This window comes from Pholis gunnellus (genome assembly GCF_910591455.1).
Source record: "Pholis gunnellus genome assembly, chromosome: 1".
In the NCBI taxonomy this organism is placed as follows: Eukaryota; Metazoa; Chordata; class Actinopteri; order Perciformes; family Pholidae; genus Pholis; species Pholis gunnellus.
This window is the reverse complement of record NC_136528.1, coordinates 20,814,205-20,842,037: the sequence shown is the minus strand read 5'-3', so window position 1 is coordinate 20,842,037 and position 27,833 is coordinate 20,814,205. Positions and strand designations below refer to the sequence as shown.

Below are 27,833 nucleotides of genomic sequence, written 5' to 3'. Positions count from 1 at the left end.
ATGAACGATGTTCTGGAGGCCGTCTCCCCTGCGACCAGCCTCAGCGGTCCAGCTACCTGCGTCTCCAAAGTAGAGCTGCGTGTGTCTTGCAAAGCGCTGCTGGACCGAGACACGCTGAATAAGTCAGACCCATGTGTTATTATCATGGTGCAGACCAACGGACAGTGGACAGAGGTGAGAACCCCCACCTTTTTTTATATTTACATCTGACAAATACATAGGTGGACCAGTCGGGAAAAAGTATGAACCTACTCAAAAAACATATAGGCAGCAGTATGTAGCTTTTAAAAATTAATGCACCATCTTTTATTAATCTCCCTATCTGAGTCATTAACCACATAATTTAATGTGTAAAGAATCGTGCCTTGAATCTCACATACATAGAGTTGTTCAAATTGCAGCGCCTTGGGGTGATCTGAGCAACATGTTTTCATAATGGTTACACAGACTTGTTGTACAGAAGGAAACTGAGAGGGCACAGTTGCCTCACAAATCTGGAAAAGCTCAGATTTTAAGATGAAGCAGTGGTGATGTGTGGAATGCTATACATTGGGAGGAATTTTCAGTCCCACTCCAGTTATACCTAAAATGTGTGATGTCGCACAAACTCGACCAGGGAGATACATCTGTTAATGGTTTGCTGAACTTGCAGCCGTTTGTCACTCTTTCGAAAAAGTTCATGGCTTAGACAACAGCTGTCTGATTCAGAATTAGAAATGTCAAACGCAGAGTATATTTTCAGAGAAGACGTGAACACTGTCTGTCTCCACATTTCACTAAGTCACAGCAGATTGTTCAGTCTGCTCTCTATATATTTCACTGGTCCATGTGTGGATAAACAGTGGGTTGTTAATAAGCAGTGTGATGAGGTGTGTACCAGCTGAAAATGTTTACTTTCTTGGATTGGTCCCAAGCTAATTTGGAGCGTAGGCAGCAGGTCTCTCATTTCCCTGTTAATTAAGTCATTTAGCTCATTAGGGAAAGCCAAAGCACAGGTCTCCAATATTTGGAGGATGTGTTAAAATACGACAGAGGATATCTAATTACACAGATTTTTCTTTCCCCCGTTACCCTTTGTCCAACAAAAAAGCTATCTCAGATTCCTCCCACGCACGAGAGCCATTGGTTGTTTGGTCTGTATGAATGTGGAGATATTATTATGACGAAAACACTCGGCTGGCAGTGTTGAGCACACAGTTATGGATTTTTTCTTGGTTGTAACTTGATAGGAGGCTGTTATATGAAAATGACTGACCTGCGTTCAATGTAGCATGTATGAGTGACTATTTTTAGCTCCACTAACTGAAGCAAATTCATATGATATTAAATAACGATGACGCACCACTCACACAGTGAAGTATTACAATTACACTGTCAGAAGAGCTGTCTGTCTGTGTCTATCTATGTATGTATGTAACTATTGATCTATCTATGTATGTATGTATGTATGTATCTATCTATCGATCTATCTATATCTATCTATCCGTCTATCCGTCTATCCGTCTGTCTGTCTGTCTTTCTGAGACTTGAGTCATGACAGTGTACTGAAGTTGTCCAATCCTCCGCTGTCAAATCCCTCAGTACTGGGAGGCACCATAAATTGTTACTTACGTCAACAACTGAGTAAGAAGCTGAGCCCACTCATACCACCACCACCCTCTTCCTCTTTTCTGAGCTCATATAGTGTTTGTGACTTGAACCTGCTATTTGTCAAACATTTATTTCAATATTACCTTATTTCACCACCTGTTCCCTTCCAAGGACAAACTCAGAGGCAGGCTGGAGATGACTTGAGGTTTTTTCTCACAGCAGATTTGTCTTCTTTTTGTGTAAACTGGACCCTCTGTGCTCCGGTGATGGTGACGTCATTCAAAACCAGATACTTCTGCTGATATCTGACCTCAGCTACAAGGGCTTGTATTGATTGAGCTACAGAGATAACGCTCAACCTACCTGGAAGAACTGATAGATAACGCCTTTGTTTCTATGTCAGGGATCGCTCTGTAATTCTGGCCCCACTCCAACAACAAACAGGCGTCACAGACTTCGGCACCATCTATCCTTCGTTGCTCTGAGAAGCTTTCATCAACAGACAGACTCATTCCAAATCTGTCGATCCAGATGGCACAACGAGAGGAGGAGAAGGCAGGAGAAGACAATAAAGAGAAATGAAGATGAATGAGGCTGAGGAAGCCAAGTCCTAGCTTGACGCTCTTCTCTTTGTGATGTTTGCCAGAGTGAGAAGGAACCAGTAGAGCATTCCCCGCTATCAGCCATCCATCGCATTTGTAATTGTCTGATTATTATTATTGTTTCCATAATACAAAGCTCAGGTGAGGTGGGTGTTAACTAGATAACTAGTGAGGTTATAGAACTGTAACAGGGACAAAGGTCTGGTTGTTTTCAACCCAGTGCTGTTTGTTCTTCAGATCAAGCAAATGAAGATGTGACAAAACAAACCCTAGAGTTTAAGCAACAAATGTAAAAAATGTAATTGCAAATTGATGATTCGTTGTGTTTAGAAGATGCTCAAAAGCAAAAGCAAAAAGTCAACAGCAGGACAGCACTCCAATTAAATTGTTTATTCATGCATTGATGTTCAGGCAGACGCCCTTCCTTGGGGTGTAAACTGGCAACAATGTGAAACAAGGGTACACAAAAACTTGTAGAAATACAATAAACAAGGATAGTGACATTATAGGTTTCATAATGCAATGACATACACATTACAAATACGGCACTTGTTCCATTAGATGGAGGGGGAATCATATTATCAATCATAATATTGCAAATCAATACAAAAGTCATCACTTTTATTGAAATATTTCCATCCTGATGGGAGGGGTCTCTTTCAGGATGATAATGCCGCCACTCAAAGGGAGCCACTTGTTGAACGGTTTGATGAGTATGAAAATAATTTAAAACATCTCAACGTCACCAGATCTCAACACAAACTGAACAACTATGTGAGATTTTAGATTACGGTGTGTTAGACAGTGTCCTCCACCACAATCATCAAAACACCAAATGTCTTTTGGAAGAATGCTGTTGATCCCAGATAGAGTCAATGAAGCACTGACGCTGTACTGGTGGCTCGTGGTAAAACAACCCCTTAAGGCGCTGGTGTGTTCGAAATTAACTTTTATATGGCAACCACTTTGGAATACACTCGAAGACGGTGTGAAAGCCTGCCGTCATAGAGGTGGGGAGATCCCGTAATCATCTGAAAATGGAGATAATGGCACACATTTTCTCTCCTGGAAATTATTCACAGTGTTGCACTTGTTTTTGCTTGTGAAAAGTGACAGACAAAGTGAGTAAAGAAGGAAAGAAGACACAGCTTTAGAGAGAGGTTTAAACAAAGCTTACCGTCTCAACTTTTCTGAAAAAGACTATCTCCATACCGAAGCGAGACATAAGAGAGCAATGTCACCACTTTCCGATGTCATTAGGACACAAGTCTGGACTTGTATCCGAATGTATGACTATGTTTAGGATGGATCTATAGGTCTAAAACCAGTCAATATATCAGCTCCAGATTATACCTTTTGATGGGTCGGTTCTCTCCTGTGGTTTGAGTCCAAAAACAGGCACTGAACATAAACATAACTACAGTATACCATGAAAATGAGTGTGTGGATTTCTGCTGCATGTTCCATGATGATTTGTCCTTGTGACAAAGTGGGCGGCATAGACGTGTGTGTAGAGCTGCGTGAGAGCTGAATCCTCCGTCATGAGCAGATGGGGCTTCAGAGAGCTCAGCTTTTCCTTGTCAGGCATTGAAAGACCAGCGTGGACGTTTTCTGTATGCTCAGATTAAGTGTCCGAGCCCTCCAATCTTCTCTCACATCATCCGCTTGACGAAACGTAATAACATCTGCCCTTCTGTAGTCGCTGGTATTCCTCAAAATAAGCAGGAAGACAGAAGAATATTATGTTTTACACTAATATTGTGAGATCTGTAATCTGTTGTGCTATCCCTCCATAAGGTCCACTTTTGCTTTGATCACACATGTAGTGAATTAAAATAAGAAACATTAGAATGGTTAAATATATTAAATGAAAGTGTGTCTTCCCTCTCAGCTGGACAGGACAGAAGTCATCAAGAGCAACTTGCATCCGGTCTTTGCCAAGGTTCTCTCATTGGACTACTACTTTGAGGAGGTTCAGAAGCTGCGATTTGAAGTCTATGACATCCATGGCACTCACAGCATCGGGACCCGGGATGATGACTTTCTGGGTGGGGTGGAGTGTACTCTTGGCCAGGTAGGTAGATTATTTTACAAATCTATTTATTTCAGTTGTGTCAGTTACATTTGTGCCCTAAAAACTGTAATTTGTCTGCCGTAAAAAATCTAAAACATGTTGGTGGTAAATGTTGGTAATTATACCTGATGCTGGTGATGATGACTCTGCTCTTTACTGCTATGGAAGGCTTTAGGTGAAAAATGTGTTAATCTTGCTCTTTGCAGATTGTGGCCCAAAAGAAGATGGTGAAGCCTCTGTTGCTGAAGTATGGGAAATATGCCGGCAAATCCACCATCACAGTAAGTTTCTTACTTTGTGCTTGTGACCTTGCTGCTCTGGTGAATGGCATTTTTTAGATGTGAAAATGAAAGTTAATAGCTAAAGGCCAGTGAGAGCTGAAAGAAATAATAAATGGCAAATGAATGGGTAAAATTGAGTTTTGTATTATTTTACATTTGTTTCCAGTCTCACATCTGTTCTCTCTCAGGCACCATAATGGATTATACCTCTATATGCTCTCAGACTATTAAACATAATATATTAGGATAAAGTTGAAGACACTTCACAGAATGGCTTCATGTTGCTGCTGCACATCGTTGTTTTTTTTTTTGCAGCGGTAGCTTTTTCAAAGTATACATCCTCTCTGAGTACTTTCTATATGCTAGTGCCCGTCATTGGTGCCATGGCGCTCCATTCATGTTAAACGTGCCAATGCACACAGAGATGCAAGAGGAAATGATGCATGTATAAGAAATCACGTGTGTCCGATGTGGAAAGAAAAGCTGTTGGTTCATTAACCACAATCTTACAGTTAACAAGCCAGTGGTGGTAGCATATAATAATAAAAAACAAGCCAAGCTAGATTGTGCAGTCTTTCACGTTACCTTGTTTGAGAAAACAGAGACAGGATGTGGACATGATAAGAGGACCTGCAGCACTTTTATGCAGCGCTATTATAGATAGTATGGGATCCCTGTGCTGAGGGAAAAGTTAAAGACTTTTTTTCAAACCAACAAAGACATTAAGGTCTTTGGACAACTGTGAGAACTTTCACAAGGGGATTTTTTTGGGGGATAGTTCAGTGCACCATCATTACGTCATGTTTTTTTCCGAGCAATTATTTTACCAATTTTTTTTTTTTGTCATGAGTTGTTTCACACAGAAAGCAAATATTATCCGGCGAAAAAGCTGAACATATTTTGCCCACACCTTTTATCCCTTGTTTCCCTGAACTATCTGTCAGGATAAGCTGTCTGATAAAAAGTCCAAGTTTCCGACTTTGCCAATCATCACTGTCAAGGCGTGTCAAGCCATGGCTGAGCCTACTCTGCAGCTACAGCTCTGGCAGTTTGATGTAAAGTTTATGGCATTTTCAAAAAGAACAACGGAGAGAGAGCAAACTTCTGTTCTCTGCGAGTAGGCCAGAGGGAGCAGCATAGAGTGCTCGGTGATTCTTTGTAACTAACACGCAGTCATAACTAAGGTCTTATACACAAAGCAGGCACTTAAAAATGTTAGAGCGCTGTTACAAGCCTTTACTGTTGCACAGTGTAACTTTTATGTTCAAGTTGAGACTATAAGCTGTAACAGCCTCATTAGCTTGCATCTAATGGGGCTCTCTACTCTCATGTCCAGCATCCCGAGTTAAGTAAAAGCCACGTCACTTTGTTAACTGCTTACCACAGTGCAACCGCTACTAGAGTAAAACTTACTTTTTGCAATGTAAAGGAAAATGGCATACATAATAAAAACTCACAAAAAAAGAAGTAAAGCAGTTTGTTTAAAATACTGGCACGTAACTACCTTTACGTTAATATTCTACATAATAATAATCTCACTCTGCAACCAAATGTCATTTGTCAAAAATATATATTTTTAGAGTGGAGTTTCAATTCCGGTCACAAAAGTATAGCTTTTATGAGTCTTTTCTTTCCTGAAACATAAATCATGTGGTTGTGATTTCTTTGCTACGAATAAATCCCATAAGCACAAAATATTACTGACAAATCGTATTTCCTCTCAGGTGCACTCTGAGGAAATTTCTGGCAACAACGGGTATGTGGAGCTCTCCTTCTGTGCCAAGAAGCTTGATGACAAGGTGAGCAAAGCACATGGTTTTGATGGTAATACCAACACAGTTCATATTTTATTAGATATGGTTTAACAGAGATAGTAGTAGCAGTAAGGTGATGATCGTGATGCTGTAGTGCAACTTCAGAAAGTACCCACAATGCATCACTGGCCTTGAAGGTATGAACATGTATGGTATTATTTTCTAAATCATTATATAATTTCATGTTAAAGTGAGACAAAAAAACACTTCACATCACATCTTTGTAGAGACATAATGCTTCAACATGTGATATGATATCGATGTGAAATATTGTTTCTTTTTTAATTCATATGGCTTTACTTTGAGTCAGGATATCACTGACCTTAACCGCTCCTGTTCTCATGCTGTCAAACTTTACTAAAGGCATATTTCAATCATAAAGACAGCGGGAGCTTACATCCAATTACAACTCTGATGATCGGAAGTCACTCCATGTTCTTGGGAGCGAGCCTTAGGATGCCACACTCACAGTTTGCCCTTAATTCACAGAGGTATTGGGAGAAAAATTCAAATTTTCTGCAGCATGTACATTTATTTTTGAGATTGCAGTGTGCAGTTTCCTGCTACTCTGACAGTACTCTGACAGACTCTTACACGAGGGAAATTATAAAAAAAGTGAATCTTCCCCTGCATGTGATATTTGCTTCATATATCCAGTGTGCTTCTGGAAGTATTGAATTTCTGCCTGGAGAGTCCACCCGCTTGCTTTGTTTAAACTGATTACAGCTGTGGGCACATCACTGTGGAACAGTGCTGTGTAATCATGTACCACAGAGACACAAAAGTGTTCATGTTTTCACTCTGAACAAACATTTCAGCAGCTTATTTGGAACAGAGTTGGGTTCTTGATGCCAAATAACAAACAACACTGATGTACAAAATAATAGACACTGTCTTTGTTGATGCACACAGACAATTTCTTTCTGGTTAATGAAACATCCCCTCCTGAGGTGAAGGATTGCAAACAATATTTGGTCAGAATAAACCATGAAAAGCTGGTTCTGGGACATCTTGTTTGGCATTCTCACTAAAGTTGGGCTCATTTATGCATCATCTCTCAAATATTTAGATGTGATCAACAAACATAGGTGTAAGCTGTGTTTGCTGTCACTCATGCAGAGTTAGAATTAAGATATAAATATATTTTGGCTACACTAATGTGATTACTTCTTTCAGTAGATACCTCCAAACTGTAGGCGTGTTAAAGCTTAGTGTCTCGTTTTCCACTCCATGTGTTAAAGCGTTAACACACCGGGGACGGGACGAATAAACGCTCTAACGGGTTTTTGGTTAGATTTAACTTTTTCGCCGCTTGATGCTACACTCACATGGAATCCGGCAGACGGCAAACCAGATATCATGTTAGAGGACGAGAGCAGGACAGTAAAATTAAGCAATAATACCAGCAATGGTAACGGCATGGCCGTCGAAAGTTAATGATGATGTTTTGTAGTTTAATTTAGTCACTTGTTAGCAACCGCCTTTTTTTAAAAGCTTAAAAATACACGAGATGGGAAGCCTTTTCTACTGACGTATTTTATATTGTAGAACAAAGCCTTAAAATCTCTCAAGCTTGTGTTCGTGGTGAAACCTCATTTCAGGCGTCCAACCAAAACCACATGCAACCCATTGAATTTGAGACAAAGGAACCATAAGTGCGAAAATGCTAAATAATTTCCCGGTTTTAGAGCGCATTCGTGCACAACTCAATGCCATTAGGGTGTAGCTTTAACTGGATAATTCATGCAAACAAAGATATTGTACAGAAGGTAAACGTGGATGTCAACAGGTCACACAATAAACCTGTTTAACATTATTATGATCAAGTTCCCATTATTTGATTTCATCGGCAATCAGGTGTAAATCATGCTCATTTTCTTAACAAAGCAAATTAGAAGCCACTAATCTAATGTCAGGCGTTGCAATTTATCAAACAGATGATGACTGAGGCAGCAAACTGTTTCTAATTAGCTGCTTGTTGTCTGCATCACCTCAAACTACTGGATCATATTACAGATGTTGATGAGCAGGAGGATTAATGATGAGATATCATAACTGGCCCAGGATTAGATTTTGACATCTGCGTCCGTGCCGCCGATGACTCCTGGCTAGTGGTTGCCATGACAACAGAGAGGGGATGCTACATCCCTTTTTGTTTGACTCCCTCAGGAGATGTATCTGGCTAATGTGGTGGGAAATGCAGCATTAACTGTCTCATTTGGTGTGCACAAAGCCCCCTCACCCGCAACCCCCCCCCCCCCCCCCCCCCCCTTCCAGCCACCACAGTCTCTCACACACACACACACACACACACACACACACACACACACACACACACACACACACACACACACACAGAGCAATCATTTGTTTTCCTCCCTGAAGAATCAATTGACCTAAATAATCAGTGTTGCTCTGCTCTCAGACGTCTGTACTTGAGACTCAAAAGATGATTTAAGGCTACCCCAAATAACAGTAAAGGATGCAAAATCTCATGCATGTTTTCAACTTATCACGGTATTTACTATCACTGATTATAATATGGACACAGCCACCGTTGAGTTAACTCAAATGCAAGATGTTGATAACAACTTGAAGCTGGGCGATTTCAGATGCATTTTGCATAAAGTAATGGAGTGCAAAAGAAAGAATTAAATTCTCTGCTAGGGAGCTTCAAATATTGGTTGAAGAAACCAATAATGGTATTTCAGAACCGCAATGAAGGCTGTAAGGAAGGAAATGGCGGGTCATTAAAAGTTATTGGCTCAAGGAAAAGGTCAGTGATTGAGGAGTAACCAGGGAATGGCATGAGCTGGAATCTTGTAGATATTCTCAAACTTCCTTCTTACCAAAATGTTATAAAACACACTATTGTTTTCTCGATCTTGATGGTGTCTCCTCAAAAAGATCCACCCTGCTGTGCTGTGAATGCTATGCTTGCTTCTACTTGACCTTTAATCACGGAGACAATTACCTATGCAATCAGCAGTGATAGCAATCAGTGTCAACAGCCATCTGTATAAATGATAAAAACAATCTGAAAAACCCAAGAAAGATATTGAAATAACCCAAACATAGAGGTAATGCTTTTCTCAAATATTGCCTTTGTAAAAGTTCAACCCAGCTCCATGGTATGTAACAGCCGACACATTAGCTTCAATACTGTAAATCAAATTAAGTCAAATCTCAGCGTTAAATGTGAGGTTTTTTGTGTAATTTGTTCTCATTTAATAGATCTTGATCTCAATGAGTCCTGCTGTCTTTTCCTTATTTGATTAAAAGCGATGTCTGGAAGAACCTGATGATTTGACCTGATGATACCAGAAGCAATACTTGTTAATTAAACGTTCTAATCTTTCCTATAGATCGATTGTTACAGGGTCCTGTATTAACATTGAGAGTCAGTAGTTTTGATATTCTGTTTTCTCTGCAGGATCTCTTCAGCAAGTCTGACCCATTTTTGGAAATATACCGAATCAATGACGATGAAACTGAACAGCTTGTGCACAGAACTGAGGTTGATTCATCATATACACTATTCAGTTCAAGCAACAGCTTTTTTCTGCAACTTTGCTTCATGTGTAATGTGTTCCTACTCTAACAGGTGATTAAAAACAACCTGAATCCTGTGTGGGAGCCCTTCAAAGTGTCTCTCATATCTCTGTGCAGCTGTGATGAGGACCGGAAGCTCAAGGTAAGGGAGCTTTAGCAACTAAGTCCACATCAGTAAAAACCACAGGGGTAAGAAACGTTGCAACCAGGATTTAACAGTAGTAGAATAAAAGACTTTCATTGAATATTTTAGGGATGATTGAATACATATTGTAAGAATACTGTATGTAGGGCCAAACCGACAGAAAGAAAGTAGTAAACAGTATTGTCCCTGTGTGCCACAGTGCCTAGTGTGGGATTATGACTCCAGGGGGAAGCACGACTTCATCGGCGAGTTCTACGTCACATTCAAGGAAATGCAGAAAATTTCCAGTGGAAATAAGGTCAGTGAATGGAGAGGCAGAGCAGAGTGGAGACAGCCGTGTAACCGTTTCATCCATTTTCAATATGCCTCTCATTTTACTCTGCTGAAATCCATCCCAGATGAAACAAATGTCATGTTGATTAAGACATATCGGCAATATTCACAATGCTGCTGTTTTTGGCTCATGTTCTTAGTCTTCAACTTGCTTTGTTTAAGGTTACGTGGGATTGTGTCAATCCCAAGTACAAACAGAAGAAGAGAAACTATAAAAATTCAGGAGTTGTCATCCTCAGTGACATGAAGGTAGGAATCAGTTGAACCGATCAGTGTTTTATCCTTTTATTTTACATTATGAATTAGGAACAAAAAACTTGTCACAGAAGCTTTTTGTTGTAGGAAACAGTTGCTTAGAATTTGAAGAACAGTATGAATAACTTATAATAATACTTGTATGCATGTATGCTCTGTACAGAAACAAGCTTGTTTGATTTCTCGTACTGTACAGCTAAATGAGAAATGTCACAGCTACCTCAACAGAAGGTGTTTTTATATTCATATATATATTTTTTTTTTTATCCTTTACTGTCAACAGATTTGTTGAGTTAATTCCGTTTTAATGACCAGATGTCTCTGGGGTTTTGCCTCAAAGAAATATTATGTGTTTTTTTTTGCAGCTCCACAGAGTGTACTCCTTCTTAGATTACATCATGGGAGGATGCCAGATTCACTTTACGGTAAATTGAGCAGTCCGTGTTTAGCGACGCTGTCATTGAACTTTTAACTGCACTGGCTGGTTGTATGAATTACCTAATACTGTCAGATTGCTCATTTTTTTTAAGACGATATTGCTTTGGGATGGATTCCGTATGCAGCAAAGGTTACATTTTCTGATTGTGAAAGATTACAAGAAATATTTTTATCCTTGAAACATGGTGTTTTTTCCCATCAAAAACTGTCCACCAATTGGGTTTCTTGTAGGCAGCTTTGTGGACCTTCAACCCTTGCCCTTTGGTCTGCTCTCCGTTGTGCTACCTCTCACTCACTGGATTACTGAAGCAATGAATATTAATTATGAGGAATTTGCTGTGGTAGATGCAGTTCCCCCTTGTGGAAATAGTTCTCTACTTAGATCTATAGTGTACTGGAGCTGTAGCTGTTTCCATCTATGTGGGTGTAAAAAGCTAAAGTTCTTACCTCTGATCAGTTAATTTATACTGCCATTATGCATATTTCAGGCTCGCTCATACTGAATTATTTACAATATCATAAGCAGCCAAATAAAAATGTTAAGCAGCAAAATGAAAACCTAATTGATTCTGTTATATTGTTCTTGCTTCACATTTCTTTCTACCAGGTTGCCATTGACTTCACAGCCTCCAATGGAGACCCCAGGAACAGCTGCTCTTTGCACTACATCAACCCTTACCAGCCCAACGAGTACCTGAAGGCTCTGATAGCAGTGGGGGAGATCTGTCAAGACTACGATAGGTTTGTCAGTCTTTTGTTTCTCGGTAAAGGCTCGTTGGTGCCTACAGTGATTGTCAGTGTCTCCTTTTGTAAAATAGAGATGCAGAGTGTCCCTTGCACGCCATTGTGATGGGATCGCTCACACTAAAACGAGCCACTCTATCTGTATCACAGCAAAAGGATTGAAATGGAACTCATGGAGTACTGAAACAGAATGGCAGTAAATCTCGCATGTTATTACATTTCTGCTCACCAGTTTGGTCTAGAGCTGATGGAACTGAACTGTTGGCCGCTAGCTCCTCCATCTCCGATTCATTTTTTTACTGAAATGGATTTTGTGCAGGGAATAGCCTCTCTTATTGTCAAAACAGCAGCCGGTTACCTGCAGCACAACTACAGTCTTGTTGAATGTCGTCTTCATGTTCACATTGGCACATGTATTTTAATCTGTTTAACCGTGGCAAAGTAATGCATGAGAAAGTGTTTGTACCTGGAAAATTGGAGCAAACTAATTTGGCCTTCACTGGCATTACTTATGCATGAGGCTAATATGGGGCTGAAGCTGGTGCTTGGTAGCAGCAGTCAAGGACACTGACACAATATTCTGGACACACTTGACAAACCATTTTGTCAAAGTATCCATCACTTTACAGTTTTTAACAATCCATCAAAAAGATAACATGTTTGACCTTTATAGCCACGTGCATTTAAATGCTGAGAAACGTCAGTTTTTTCACTGACTGACTTTTGGCAGAGATTTCTCTTGTAATCTGTTCTTGCATAACAGTTTGATAAAGAGATAATGATAACAAACACCACATCTCTCACACATTTATTTGAGCAAATAAGACAACAAACCAAAGTAAAAAAAAAAGGATAGATGTCTCTGTCCTTTCCTCTTCTTTCTATATGCCCTGTGTCTTTGCTGTTTGTAAGGACAGTGATGTTTTGCATGTAGTTCACAGTGTCTATGCTCACAGTGGTGGCTGCATGTGCTTTCTTCTGTGGATAACTCAATGATACAGTTTTCTCTCAGCATCTGTTGCAGCTAGGTCCCCGTTCTTACCTTGCATGGGCTCATTACCCTGAACTACATACAGACACATGCAGAGACAGGGGCTAATACCAGGATAGCAAGCACTTCAACATGAAGTGGGAGGCATCATGGGTGGTGAAATAACAGCGTGGCGTAGAATCAGATGTAGGTGCAGCAGGAGGCCTGTTTAAGGAATCATTAAAGACACTGAAGCTAATAAAATGAACTTATGCATCCATATGAGAATATCTCTTACTCTAAATATAAAAACTGGCTGATATATTAACATATATGATATATGACAGATTTTGTTTTGAAAATGACTGATTGTCTGTTGTTGTTGAAAACTAATATGAAGTTATGAAGTTATTATGTGCAAAAAAGAATAGTTATTGCAGGCAGGCTTGCAGGTATTTGGTAATTAATGGGAAATCATTTATAATATGATATGTGTCAGAGAAAGACCTTTTCATCTGTCAAAACTAAACTAGATGAGGATTAACACTCTGACTCCTGATTTATGCAGATCCTCCTATTGAATATCAGGGGAGCACTGTCTGACTAATTATAGCATCCAAGAGATAGCACCGGAGACACTGAAAAACTGCCGGAAAATTAGCAGCTCATTCTTTATCGTAGCTTTATCATTTTCCTATTTACTAAACAAGAGCATCATACATGGAAATATGCCTCTGGATGAAAAGTGACAGCAAGTGTAGGCAGCCATTCCCTCTTAATTTGCAAATGTTATTGAGGTGTAAAACTACGTGGGCAAGCACACCTTTTAGCCTTTAGTGAATATAGGTGATGTGGGATTTTAGAGTCCTTGCAGAGGAGTGCATTATGGAGCTGGAGTGACGAGCTTTTGTCTGTGTGGGCAGAGGCTCGTTTGCCTCGCTGAGAGGGCTATTTTACCGGGCACATCTCCTCGTGGCTTTTCACGTGTGTTGATGAAGAAAGAAAACAAGGACCACTAGACTTATCAGCTAAATTCATATAATGAAAATTACTTGTCAGTCTTCTCTGCCCTCTTGTCTGGGCTGAAGGTACTGTATAATAACTCTACACCTGGAGAGATGATAGGCAATCTCTCAAGAAATTTGTAAATTGCGCTTAGAAATCAATTCATTGAGGACCCCAGAGCAAATTTATAAAAGTATGGAAGGAGTGAGAGGTCAAGATAATGAGTCCTGCACAATACATCTCAGGATAAAATTGGCTCAGCATGAATCACTCCTTCCCCTTAAGAATATTTTCATTACAATTCTTGCTCTACATTGGTAAAACCAATATAATACCAAACACATAATTATTTTTTTCCTATTATTTTGCATCCATACAACATACCCCTGTGTGTTTGAAAGTTCACTAGTGGGAGGAAGGCCTGTATTCAGTGGATGGAGAACGGAGATGGGAAAATGGATAAAAAAGTGAATCAAAAACATGTAAATGTTGAAGGTGAGTGTAGAGAAAAGAAATGTGTTATGCTGTTGTATCAGTTGCAGAGCTCGTTGGACACTGAAATCTATTCATTTGTTTGGAACATTATTACTGGAGTGTGTTTATATCTGGCTAAAGTACAGCACATTAGCCAGGGCATGTGGAGAGTTTGCATTACAGAGAATAAAAGTTGGACTCATTCAAAGGATTTTTTTTGGAACAGAGGATAATGATGGTAACCAAATATGTGCTCAATATGGCCGTTGTAAGATATGCAACGATGTCTTCCTAACTAAGCCTACAGGCTGTTGCTGTTACCATTTGCAGCCACTGTAAAATAAACATTTCTGCAAGGTTATGGAAAAAACACAAATTATCTTTGTTTTTATCCAATGTCCTTGAGGAGGATCAATAGTAATACAGTTGCTATATCAATAAAACATCTCCAAGTATTAATAAAAATGATCAATACTACTGCTTCTACTACGGCTACTACTGCTACTACTACTACTTACATTATTACTACAACTACTCATAATGATGATAATAATAATAATAAATGCCTCTTTTTTTGGTGTAAGTGTATGAAAAATGCTGCAACAACAGTGATTGCCACTGCTACTATTATAGTAACTAAAACTTGCCAAAGTAAAGTTGCTTCTGTCAAGAGTTCACAGTTAAGCTTTCGTTCACTCTGCCAGTGTTTATATAAGTCCACACCCATCAGAGTTAATTAAACTTCAACTGCCTTAAAGCCATATTAGCTCTATGAGTGGACAAACAAGTCTCCAATCAACACTTGTCAAGAAACCAAACAAATCAACATTTATTAACAGTGTACATTTTGCTGTGTACCCTTCCACACTATCTCCAGAGTAAACTAATCAAAAATATAATTTCATGATTCTGTCGAGCTTGAGATGCTACTTGTGATTCCACTGGGCTGGAGATTTGGGGCTGTTTTGCCAGTCATATATATATATCAATATATATACTACACTTCCCATAATGCAACTCTTTTTAAAGCTCATCCTTGCCTGGTGAAAGCTTGTGTCTTTCAAAAAGGAGTAGATATAGTAAGTGAAATGAGTACAGCAAAAATTGCTAAGAGGATTTTTCTAACACATGTGAATTTAAATGTGACACATTGCATTGTGGTACTTTTAGCAGAAAGTAGTGTATATGCCATGGAGAGTCCGTTTTTTGTTACATTGTGGTGGCTAGAGTGGCGCAGGGATGACGTATTTCTCTAGACATACTGTATGTCATATTGTAGAACAAAAATGTTGAAATATCTTAATCTTGTGTTACCCACAGACCTTATTTCAGGCATCAAAAAAACTATTAAAAAATCCCATTGTCTTCACGACGAGGGAACCAGAAGTTCAAAAATACTAACTCATTTCCGGGTTTAAGGAGTCATTCCTGCAGCACTCTATAGTGGATATATTTCAACTCTGTTAAACAGTGAGGGTGAAACACAGCTTTTGGGTTGTTATTTACACACGTCGGTGCAGCCAGGGTATTAAAAGGATGACCCTGGACTTTGACAATCCAGCATAGCAGAGCCTCTTAAACTAATATCTACCCATCTATATGGTACAATGGAAAATGGAGAGAGTAAAGACTGTGAGAAGCTTATTGAACAGGTGCAAGCGCTGGCTGCAGGGACTGTGGGACAGATTTCAAATTTTAATTCAAGCTCTTAGCATTTCTGAAATGCAAACAAGCACAGGGTTTGCCATTGTAAACGTGAACATATGGATAAGCCATCCATATTTTTTAGATCACTGTCAAAAGCTATTCCATGATTAAACTGCAGTCACTGTTCACAACTGTTTAATTTGCTTATCTTTACAGTGACAAAAGATTTTCAGCTTTGGGGTTTGGTGCCAGAATCCCTCCAAATTATGAGGTGAGTATCTCTCTGCATATCTCTGCACTCCTTGTTTTTAATTGATACTCAACCACCTCTTTTTCTATTCTGTTCCATAACACCGTTCTTCCCTTCACATGAACAATTTGATGCACGTATTGTATGCTCTTTCCACTACCCTGGAACTTTACGTCAAGCATCTGATTTCCATGAACTGTTTTATGACTCAATTTGTCATTCTGTCAAAATTTCACATTTAGAACTACTATACTTTATTTTTATTCATAAACCCCATGCCTTAAAATATCAACTTGTCTTGAGAAAATGACATGCTCCAAAGAAACAAAAACCCCATAGTGTTGATGCTCAATTTACATAAGAATTCATGAGTGCGAGAGCATTTGTTTAAGCAAATTGGACTTTGAGAACCAAAAGCCATCAGTGATTCTGACTAAAGCCCTGGGGAAACATGTGACATGTGAAGAGTGAGTGCGCGAACACACGCACACACACACACACACACACACACTCAAACACCTACACACACACACACACACACACACACACTCACACACACACACACGCACACACAGACACATGCATGGTGGAATCACAATGCTGTTTGATATTTAATATCTAGAACGGCATATTATTATGTGAGATTGTTCTGTTCTATGTGCTGATGTGAAACACTGATAATTATCATTTCAATCATGCAAAGATTTGTGGCTCAGTAAATACAAACTATTATTGTCTGAATTTACCATGACAGTGACATGCCCAGCAGGAGTCAAATTCATTTTACTCCATGCTGTTGCCACATTGTGGTTGGTGGTGCAGGTGAATGCTAATTAAGTTATTTGACTAATCACGAACTGCATCTAACTCATGTAGGCTACACCAGTGTGCAGGTTTGACGGACTCTTTCTCAGTATATGCTGCCTGTTATGCACACTAAGTGTGATTTGAAAACAAATAATAAATAAATATCCAAGATGTTCATTTGCCAGCCAAGGATGCATCAGATAGTGGGTCTTGAGGATAAATGTTAAGCCTCACATTTCATTGCAACGACTATGGGCTATTGTGTTTTGTTAATTTAATGCCTCTGAAAAATTGCTCTCGTCAAAGCTAAAGTTTAGAAGAGGACATCACTTCCCATGAACTATTGTTTATTAAGAGTTTAAGGGTGCTTTCACACCTAACTTGTTTGGTTTTGTTAAGCTGGACGCTAGTGCGTTTGCCCGTTTAGTGCGGTTTGTTGGTTGCTGGTGTAAAAGATGTCCATCGAACTCTGATGCAGACTTAACAACCACATCAAGAAGCCCTCTTTCAGGCGGTCTCGGCTCAGGTTTGCTTCCAATCGGACTCTGGTTCGGTTCGTCGGTGGTTTGAAACTAAACGAGGAAGCAAACCACAGGATTGTATGATAATAGATATGTCATTTTTGCATGAATTTAAAGCTAAGCTACATTCATATTCACCTGCTGGTTCCAAACGGTCCAGGAAGGGATGTGTATATTTATGCAAATCATTTGGTAACCATGGTGACATGCATGTATGCATGTGAGTGCAGGGCTTTTTTCAGAACAATCTGACAGTCGGAAGCAGTGCAGCGTGTTGGGCTTGTATCCTACTGCTTGTAAGGCAAATAACACTTACTGTATATTGCTCCTAATCAGTTATGTATTTGCTCTTTGTGACACCAGAAAACATAAATAAAAAAAGACACTTAAACCAGCTCTGAACTGAAATTGCTCTTAAGTGAAAACCTGCTGGGCAGTAAATTAGATTCTGATTTTAAAAAGCAACAATTTATCACATTTTTCCTTAGTCGGGACCAAATGAACACAAAAGAATTCTGCCTCATTGCGACTGTGTGATTGTGGTTTGATTATATTTGATTGGCAGTGACCTGCCACACCTTTTTCCAAATGAGCCCTCTCCTCTTCAAACCAGTGAGACAAACACAAAAAACAAAACTGACTCCCACCTTTGGCAGAAAATGTTGTGTAGTAAGAAGACGACGAAGACAACAGTTTTTCAGGGTCTTTAAAAGAAGTGTTGTTGTTTCACTGGTGCTTGCTTACCTGCCAAAAAAATATTTTTCATGTACTTGGGGAAAAAAGGCAAAGCTAGAAAATAAGATTGTATGGCAGGACAAAACATAGGTGTATATAATAACAGTACAATTCCATTTAAGTGTCGCTGTAAGCTATGCCATTGAACCAGCCTGAACAATACCAGAGCTTCACAAGTGGAAGACCAAAATGAAAGCCATTATCAATGTTATTAGTTACACCTGTGGTTTTCATGTCAAAAAGGTCTGCTATGAAACCGGCCTGTTAAATGAGATACAAAACAAGACTCCGTCTCTTGCAGTGGCCCAATACAAAAACCAAATGGTGGTCTGTATGATTACTTTCTCTAGGACAACTAATATCTTTCTATACACTGTCTGAATGCAGGCTGTTAATCACATTAAAGACAAAAATGACTTAGAAGAAAGTAGCCAGCTGGAGAGGAGTCAGCTGTCACTGATCTGGCTGACAGTTGGTGCTTGCGGGAAAAAAAACGGTTTCTTGTGAGGGAGGTATCAAGAAGGGGATTTTATTTTTGCCAATTTAACAGCTTTGAGAAAAAAAAAGTAAATATGATGTTTGGAATGGACCAGATAGAAGGAGAGGGGTGGCAATCTCTTTTCAGAAACCAGAATTTAAGCATATAGTGCATGCTTAATGCTCATTACTGTCTATTGTGATGAAGTGATGACACATAACCAGGTCTCACTGTAAAATACCCCTGAAAAGGTGAGGTATTTTTAATCAGTGGTTGAAATAGACATTATTGTATTCATAATAAAATGTTGACTATTTTAGCTTAAATTATGTGCAAACCCTAAATACAGTTAACACACCTTTGCTATTAGTTCCTAATAAAAAAATAGTTTTCTCTTAACATAGTATTAGCACCTGTATTTAAGTCGGGAGGCGATCATTTGTTCCATCATGTGTGTGTGCGTCTGTCTGTCTTTCTGTCTGTTTGTCCACAGCTAATCTTGCATACTACTGGACTCATAAGCCTAATATTTGTTACTGTATGCTCAAGGACCTCTTGTGGTGGTATTTCATTGACTGTTTTACAACGTCATTTATGACTTACTCTTAACCATAGTTATCAATGCCTATCAACGCCATCTGCTAGGCAAACAAGCCAACCTAGTTTGTTTACATTTTGGGCTTTTTGTCATGGCTCATAAACTGACATCCATAGAACATTTTGGTCCCATTGTGAGACTTGTGACATTCAATTCCTCTTAGTTTGGGAGGGGAGCTGGAGACACACCTGGATCAGCACTCTACTGAGTGGACTTTTCTAGTCCTAATGTACACCTAATAAGTATTTCACAATGTCCTCTTTTTCAATCCACAGGTGTCCCATGACTTTGCCATTAATTTCAACCCAGAGGATGATGAATGTGAAGGTAAGGAAGGGCTTTGTACACCAGTTTCCCTTAAAAGTGTATCTCCTAGTGATACTAGAGTTAACATCTGTAATTTGACAACACAGCTACTAAAGTATCAGTATTACTCAGCTGGTCCCTCATCCCAAATGTCAGGTAAATTAATACCTGACAGATCATATTCATAACATCCAATAGTAAAGAAGAAAGCCAACTCCTAAGTACAGATTTTTGTGAGCATTTCGGTGTGCATTCGTTCCTAGTTTTTGTACCAGAGTCATAGTAGTGTTTATGTTTGATTGTCTTTATGGATTACACAATTGATTATTACCGAAAATACACATGAACAAGCCGAAATCTGAAACTTTGCCTCTTTCAGAGTATTTAACTTATTTAACTTGAGTGAGGCAGAAAACTATAGTGATAAACAGATAATTCCTCTGACTGTACCTTTTTCAGTTTACAGTGGTTTGTTTGATGACATGTGTGTTTAATGAAGTGTAGATAACTATGTTGATGTGTCCTTCACTTTGTCCTGTGCTTTCTTTTGATCAGAGATCCAAGGAGTGGTTGAGGCATACCAGAACTGCCTTCCTAAGATCCAATTGTATGGCCCAACCAATGTTTCTCCCATCATTAACAGGATAGCCAAGCTGGCAGCAGGCGACGGCAACATTAAAGATGCTTCTGTGAGTGACTCTTTATACTCCATTAGAAATATATGGATGTAATACAGGCTTTGTTGTAATGCTTCCCACTGAGTTCCCAGAGTGAGTAGCCTCTGGTTCACCTCCCCGTTTCTAGTGATAATGCCCCACGACTCAAAAACGAAGAAGGGGCCCGGTCATACAGTACCGTATTGCTGTTGTATATTTTAGATATATTTCCATGTTACTGACCCTTTTATGTGTTAGAAATTACCTCATTAACTGCTGTTGAATGGGATTTAATATGAGTGGCAAATAGTTATCTCTCCTTGACATCCCTCTGGGAGTAAGAACACAAGTCTTTTATCTATTTACTCTCTTAAATTACCACCGGCTGCATGGACATCGTGTTTCGAAACTTTTACACTCTTGTAATTGCGCTGACCTCCATTTAATTGTTTACTTCTCAATGTTAGTCCTTATTTTGGTCAGTAAATGAGCTGCAGTCAACAATTAGACTTCCAGGGAACACACTAGAAATACACACACTCAGGACATTGAGTAACACACAAACACGGTAACAACAAACTAACTACTACTCATGGGACCAATCAGAAACCATCAATGCCATGCTAATTCTTATATTCTCATATTATAGTGCTTGGTGGACACACACATTTCACACATTCACACACACGTTTGTGATTTGTGAGTTCTCTGTCTTTTGTTTTGAATATCCTCCTTTTGTATCTGTTCCTGATCTCCTTGTTTTCTATGTAACACTTTAATAAAGTGACATACACACATACCCTTATCTGCTCAGTGGAGGCTGTACAATTACCAAAGATAGCACGAGAGGCCTTTAGATCACAACACACACTGAGAGGTGTTCTTGCTTATAACCACACTATGCTGTTAGAATGGGTTATTGTCCCTATGGATTAATACACACTGAAAGCTCTTATCTTCTTCCAGCGATACCACATCCTGCTCATCCTCACGGATGGCGTCGTGACAGACATGGCAGACACACGTGAAGCTATTGTGCGAGCCTCCTATCAGCCTCTTTCCATAATCATTGTTGGTGTGGGCAATGCAGACTTCACAGACATGCAGATTTTGGATGGAGATGATGGAGTTCTACGCTCACCGAAGGGCGAGCCAGTCCTGAGGGATATTGTGCAGTTCGTGCCCTTCAGAGACTTCAAAACGGTCAGTTTGTCTCTCCGTCTGTCAATCTTCACTTGTTTACTTTCAGCTTCAACCACACTCCTTCTGACTGCTGATGTTGATGGACATTAAATATTTTTTACATAACGCCCCCCTCACTTGTTATTCTAAAGAGCATGTGGCAAGCTTTCACTGACTTTGCCAGTAACACAGATGGACATCATGGACTGAAGAAGATCCAAAAATTATTTTAAAAAACTGTATTCTTCATGTAGCTACATGCAATCTGCAACATTTCAGCTGTGCAATTATACTGTCTGTTGCAGATTTGATGTCTCACGTTCTAAATTGAAACATTTCCCAACATTTGCATTGTATTAGGCCTATATATTTTCTTTGAGGGTGGCACATTTAAGAAAAAAACGGAAATAAATCAGTGGAGAAACCTAGCAAATGCAGACACTGCCATACAGGAAACAAGGTGATGAGAGGTGAGGAGACGGGTATAAAAATTATGTGAATCATATATATGGTCTTCACAGTCACCAGCTCTTACACCAATAAAACACCTATGGGAGATTTTGAACTGATGCATTGCACAATGCTTTTTCACCACCATCATCAAGACACCATTTAAGGGAATACATGTTGGTCGTCCCTCTGGTAAAGTTGCAGAGTCTTACAGAATTTATGCAATCTAGAGGCTCCTGGTGGCCCATTTTCTTAAAACACATGTTGTTTTTTCCTTGAAGATAACCTGAATAATTTTGTATGTAAATCGCCCAGTTTGAGGAAACACTTACATTGTATAAAATCTGCAAAATTCATAATTGCACTCCCCTTTTTCACAAAGTAGTCGTTTGTTAGAGATCTAGACAGGATTTATTGCACAGGGCCGTGCATGTGTAATAAATTATACCCTTATGTAATGAGTTTTTTGTACTGAAAATCGTTTTTTTAAATATGCTTTAACAACAGAACATAATGCAAACTGGTTTTAACAAATACATAATTAACTATAAAACTATAAAACACTGCAAGACATATTATATATTTTGATGTAGCTCTTAGGAAGAAAGTAGAAGGGACTTTTTTCAGAGTCATGAACAGAACAGTTACCCTTGAATACAATATCTGACACTGACATACCTCTTTTAATTAGTTTGAAACAAAAAAGGTAATCCTAACACCGTCAGTTATCCCTTGATCAGGAATAGAAATAACTTAAAAGCTCCACTGGAAAATGTTCTTTATCTCAGATTAAAACAATATCGAACAGTTGTTTTGACAACTCCAGCTGTTCTCTGTCTCTATTGCAGGCTTCCCCTGCAGCCCTGGCCAAATGTGTTCTGGCGGAGGTGCCCAAGCAAGTAGTGGAGTACTACAGCCATAAGGCCATCTCCCCTATGATTCCGATGAGGGACTTACTGACCCCCATCCTCAGCCCTGTCGCCACCACCCCAACAGAATAACCATCCTTCCTGCTTTTGGGACCAAGCTTTGACCACAGCATCAGTCAGTGGGAGAAAAGACGCATGCCTTGCAATTTTGGAGGACTGGAGAGAAAATCTTTCTAAATGTGTTGTTTCTCATTTATTTAATTCTTCACACCTATCAAAGTGTTTACACAAGGACAGTACGACAGAGGCTGTGGGTTAAATTTCTCTGCTCAGTGTGGATCCAGCGCTTCTCTCTGGCCGTGCAAACCATGACCATCCAGCTGTTTCAGCATCATGAGTCCCGGAGGCTTGTGTTGTTTTTCCTCCCTAATTTTTATGCATGCAGACCAATCCCTCAGGGCTGATCCATCAATCGGATGAAGGCTAATTATTCCTTACTGGCCTTGAAATTCAGCACCTCTGTCTTTCATGTTACTGTTTCCCTAATGTCATATCTTCAGATCATTTGAAGATGTACTGTATGCAGCAATCAAAATTAGATTGCTCAACTTGAAAATACTGACAATATTCAATTACAGGAATTATAAATATTGCTGGCAATGCTGCATTCAGACCCTTTATTACATTGGCCTTCCCTCATGTACCTAAGTCTGTCCATCTACAGGATTGGCTTTATTTTGGATTACAATAAGACAATATTTTCAGACACACACATGTCACAATTTCAAACATTGACATTGGAACGGACTAGTGGCAAATCATGAATTAGCTACAGTATAATCGATTACTAAAAATGGAAGCTCTGTTTCAAAGTGCACAAGCAAAACCTCAACAAACCCCAAAATGTCCCCAAAATGAAACATGAGTGACACCACCCCTAATACCTAGCAAATACGAAAGCAAGCAATGCTGACCGTGTTTGGCAGTTAGCAGGTGCAAGTTGCCAAGTTAGTGTATTCTATGTAAAATAATTAGCTAATCACCCAGTAATTAGGCCTTCTTAAAACCAGTGGAGAAAACCGCAGCAGTGGAAAAGTCTTTGTTTAATTCTGATGTGTCACCGCTTCAGACTTGTTCACCTCGTACATCTGTGAAACTGCAAGTGACATAACTTTCCGCAATGTGATATATTTGCTATATGCTTGAGCTCTTTATGCTTCTTTCAGTTACAACAGGGAGCTAATAGATCATAGCAAGACAGAAAATACAGTCAGGTCATCAGCTGGCAAGTTAAAGTATGATATGTGTTTGGGTTTCTGCCTTTTCTGAGGTTGTCACCCAACAAAGCCCAAATAACATTTTCCTCCAAGAGAAGATGAACAACAGCACTCCATTTTTGGTCTTTTGTCAGGTGGCTATGGTATAAACTGTGAAAATCTAAATTATTCGTTATTGTTGTCATCCCTGAGCCAGTCGACACACAGGTAGCATTCGTCACGTTTCTGCAGTGTGTTTCATTATGTTTTCCTTTCAGCTGCTTTTTATATGCAATATAATTCTACTCAATGTTTCATAAGGGATTTATGAGCACAGTTTAAATCCAATGAAAGCACAAAACCTATCAGTGAGTGCTGTAAAACACTTGTTATATCAGTTACATTTATATCAGAATATGAAAAATGTATAATTATTACCAAAATTCCTCAGTGATCATTTAAATGTTTCTTACCATACAATAAGTATTAACTGTTTTCTCATCAATGTGCATCTCCAGAACAAACTGTTCTGTGAATCTATTCTTTTCATTTCTAAGAAGCTCTTGCCTGCAAGGACCCCTGTTTACTTGAGAGGCTGCATTTGAATGTTCTGTTTTTCTATTGAGCTTTATGATCTTCATCATATTCAAAAAGACACAACCTTCACTTACCTTGAAATGTTTTCTTAGCTTTATTAAGCAAACCGTTCCAAAACAAAGATTTCACCTTCAGAAGTAGATGACGTGGACAATTTATTATCAAGCATCTATAAGAGCAAACTTTTAGAGATAAGAATTATAGAAATATAAATCCCACAAACTCTCTATCAGAGCTAAGCAAATTATTTACTGTAATGGATCATTTTCTTGCCTGTCCCTTGGTTTTGGATTGCATATGCAAACTGTTAAAGTAGTCAAATGTGGATCTTTTAGAAAGAAAGCATAATATATTCCTTAAAACGATTTTATGAAAAAACCTAACAAATTGTTACCCTACCAGCAGCCTAACTGAAGAGCATCAGGCTTTTGCATTTATCTGACAGGATACATTTGTGCCCTGAATGACGCTGAATGGCGACTAATTCAACTGCCCAAAAGCCATTAAATGCATTGGAAGAATATCTAGTCTTTACAGCTACTCTAACATACACATATCCACCCCCAAACTAAATATATAAATCTGACTTTGATTTGTGCTCTAGAGCTTCACCATTCCTCCCCAGACACAGACTATTGACTTCTCATGAATGCACCTAAACACAGCCAGCTCAGCTCTGCTGTGCTCTCTGAATTCCTTTGAAGATCACCTATTGAGGAGTCTTCTGTCACTGTGGATCACAGGATGAGCCCTATTGATTCAGCAGGCCTAGATACGGAGCCATACTCTGTCACTGCAATGTGAATCATCCTGGAGGGAGTCGTAGGTTGGAGTTATAGATGAAAAGGTTATTTATTGAGAGACCTTGTCTTTCCTGTATGGTGAATTATTAGTTTTTATATTTACACATCTTTGTGTTGTAAGTCTTTTAAAAACCAAAAATCCTTAAAAATAATTCTTGGTTTTTAAAAGACTTACAACATAAAAAGTTTGAGCAAAAGGTTACCAATCTAAAATGATAACTATCCTAATAGCTTTCCCACTTTAGTGGCTACCTATTCTGATTAAATAAGTCAGGATGTGCAGATATCAGCCAATATTCATGTTCCTTGAGAGCACACTAGTTCAAATATTATCTAAAATGAATCTGCACCCTATTACCTGCCTCCATGTATTGCTACTTTGCCTGAAGTTACGAGCTGCACCAGCTTAAATGGTTCATTGCCCTGTACTCTTAACATTTAAGATGTGATTTTACAATTGACCTGATAAAATTCAAAATTGTATTCCTTTAAAAGTATTTTTTAAATTATTTTATTTTGTTATCAAACAGCTAACACAATAGTTAATAATAGTTTGTATTCAAACATGAATACAATAAGCCATTCAAATGTTTCATGCTCTTTTGGGATTACCTGAATTACAAAATGTAGATGTTTTATGGTAGTACATGTTAAACAGCATGGGTCTTTAATGCCTCACCAGATTAGCCCCAAACAAATAACTGTTCAGACCTGTTTTTTAACTCTTTCTATTTTTTATTAAGTTTCAATGCAATTAATGATCTATGAAGTATAAAGTGTCTATCATTGTGTGCTTGTGTGCAAGAGCTAGCTGGACCCAAGTGCACAGCAATTGGGTGTCTTATTTATTTAAAAATGTTTTTACAAAAGAACCCATTCATGTTTTAATGGGAAACCTTCATTTGTACCACAGTGGTGCAACAGCAGCGAGCTGAAACGCTGGAGACATTAAGAGCACAGTTCATGTGGCCATCTTGCACTGCGGATTAAAAAAAAGCTGGGAAGAATTAACTGAGCTGCTTATTTCCCCTTATCTATACTTGCACCATTGTCCAACAAAATTAACAAATCGTAGGTTGTACGCCACACTGATGGATTCGAAATTTCTCATAGACACTCTTTCTATCTCTCTCTTTCTCCCACCCACTACTAATCAGGACAAGGTTAACAGCCCATAACCATAATATGCAACTGGTATAACCGCAGGCCGTGTGGGGGAGAAGCAACCCATGCATCAATAGTAAATATTTGATTTCTTCGAAAGGAGGAAAGGGATTTTTTGCATGCTTACTTTTATTGTTAAGCTGTGCTGTTCAGTCATTCCTTTGGGTCTTATGATGTGCTTATATGCAAGCCTACTTTTACACAAACCTCTGTTCTTGTACTTTATGCTTGCAGTTAAGTAAATAAATCTCATAATTTAACTGAAACTGTCTCTGTTACTTCTTATCATATTAAATGAAGTTTTGATTTTTTTGAGGGTCAACAATTGTATATCACATCTGTCTGCTTTTGTCATCCAGTTTCCTTTGATCCTATTCACTCATGTGACATTTTCTCATTGCTCACCGCTGTGCAGGACGGATTAACAGAAATAAGAAAAAGATATTGATGTTCTTTGATGTAATGCTGGTTATGCTCTCATGTATACATTTTCACTGTGTGGTTATGCTGCGGATGCTGTGAGTACCTATTACATGGGAAGAGGGTCTGAGTCTACCCTTTAATTCTATCAGACAGCTCCTTTCATTTAACTGCTATTGTTGAGAGCACTGAATAACGGTTGTTTCCATGGTGACACCTACTTGTGGGGAGACATAGACCTTCATTTTTGTCAGATTCAGGGACAAAGATCCAGGATGTGTTGAGGTCTCTGGGAGGAGGCCATTCGCACATTATTATGAAAAAGATGAGGCTTTGACTGTGATGGCTGCTGTCCTTCGCAAGGCCACTAAATGTCTAGCGGGGCTCCGAGCCTCAGGTGAGCTTTGTGTTCAACATAAACACTTCCTCTCTCTCACTCCCCAATAACCCCTTTTGTGCCCAACCGACTGATTTATGGGCACAATTAAAAAACACTCACCATTGCTTAACATTCACTGGCAATGAAATCAACAGAACATTTGCACACTGGGACACGGTGCTGTTGTTTAGTGAAATCAGCTCATTGCCTCCATGTTATCAGATTACCTTTAATGCCTTTAAACACAGCTGGGCTTCCCTAACACTGGTATGCCTTGGACGTCTAGCTCGAAGCACTGTTAAAGGGAAGACAGAGGATTCATTGGTTTTATTTTCAGTGGCTGGTTGCCTATTGCCTGCCTGTAATGAGGAAATGACTAATAAGAGATGGAGAATGGGAAATCTCAGTAGTAATTAGCTGTCTCCTCCTTCCCCCGGG

The 27,833-nt window shown here is 39.1% G+C and overlaps 1 protein-coding gene across 1 annotated transcript; it reads left to right on the top strand.

Annotated features, from left to right (window-relative positions):
- cpne7 (copine VII) lies at positions 1-22,908 on the top strand (the record flags this gene model as incomplete). The annotated part of the gene is made up of 15 exons (XM_079156994.1): positions 1-174; positions 4,084-4,266; positions 4,473-4,547; positions 6,272-6,346; positions 9,795-9,878; positions 9,966-10,055; positions 10,258-10,356; positions 10,554-10,640; positions 11,012-11,071; positions 11,692-11,825; positions 16,141-16,195; positions 19,589-19,640; positions 20,175-20,308; positions 21,242-21,478; positions 22,756-22,908. The coding sequence occupies 15 exons, from the start codon at positions 1-3 to the stop codon at positions 22,906-22,908; spliced, it is 1,692 nt and encodes a 563-aa protein (XP_079013120.1).
- Between the last annotated feature and the right edge of the window lie 4,925 nt (positions 22,909-27,833).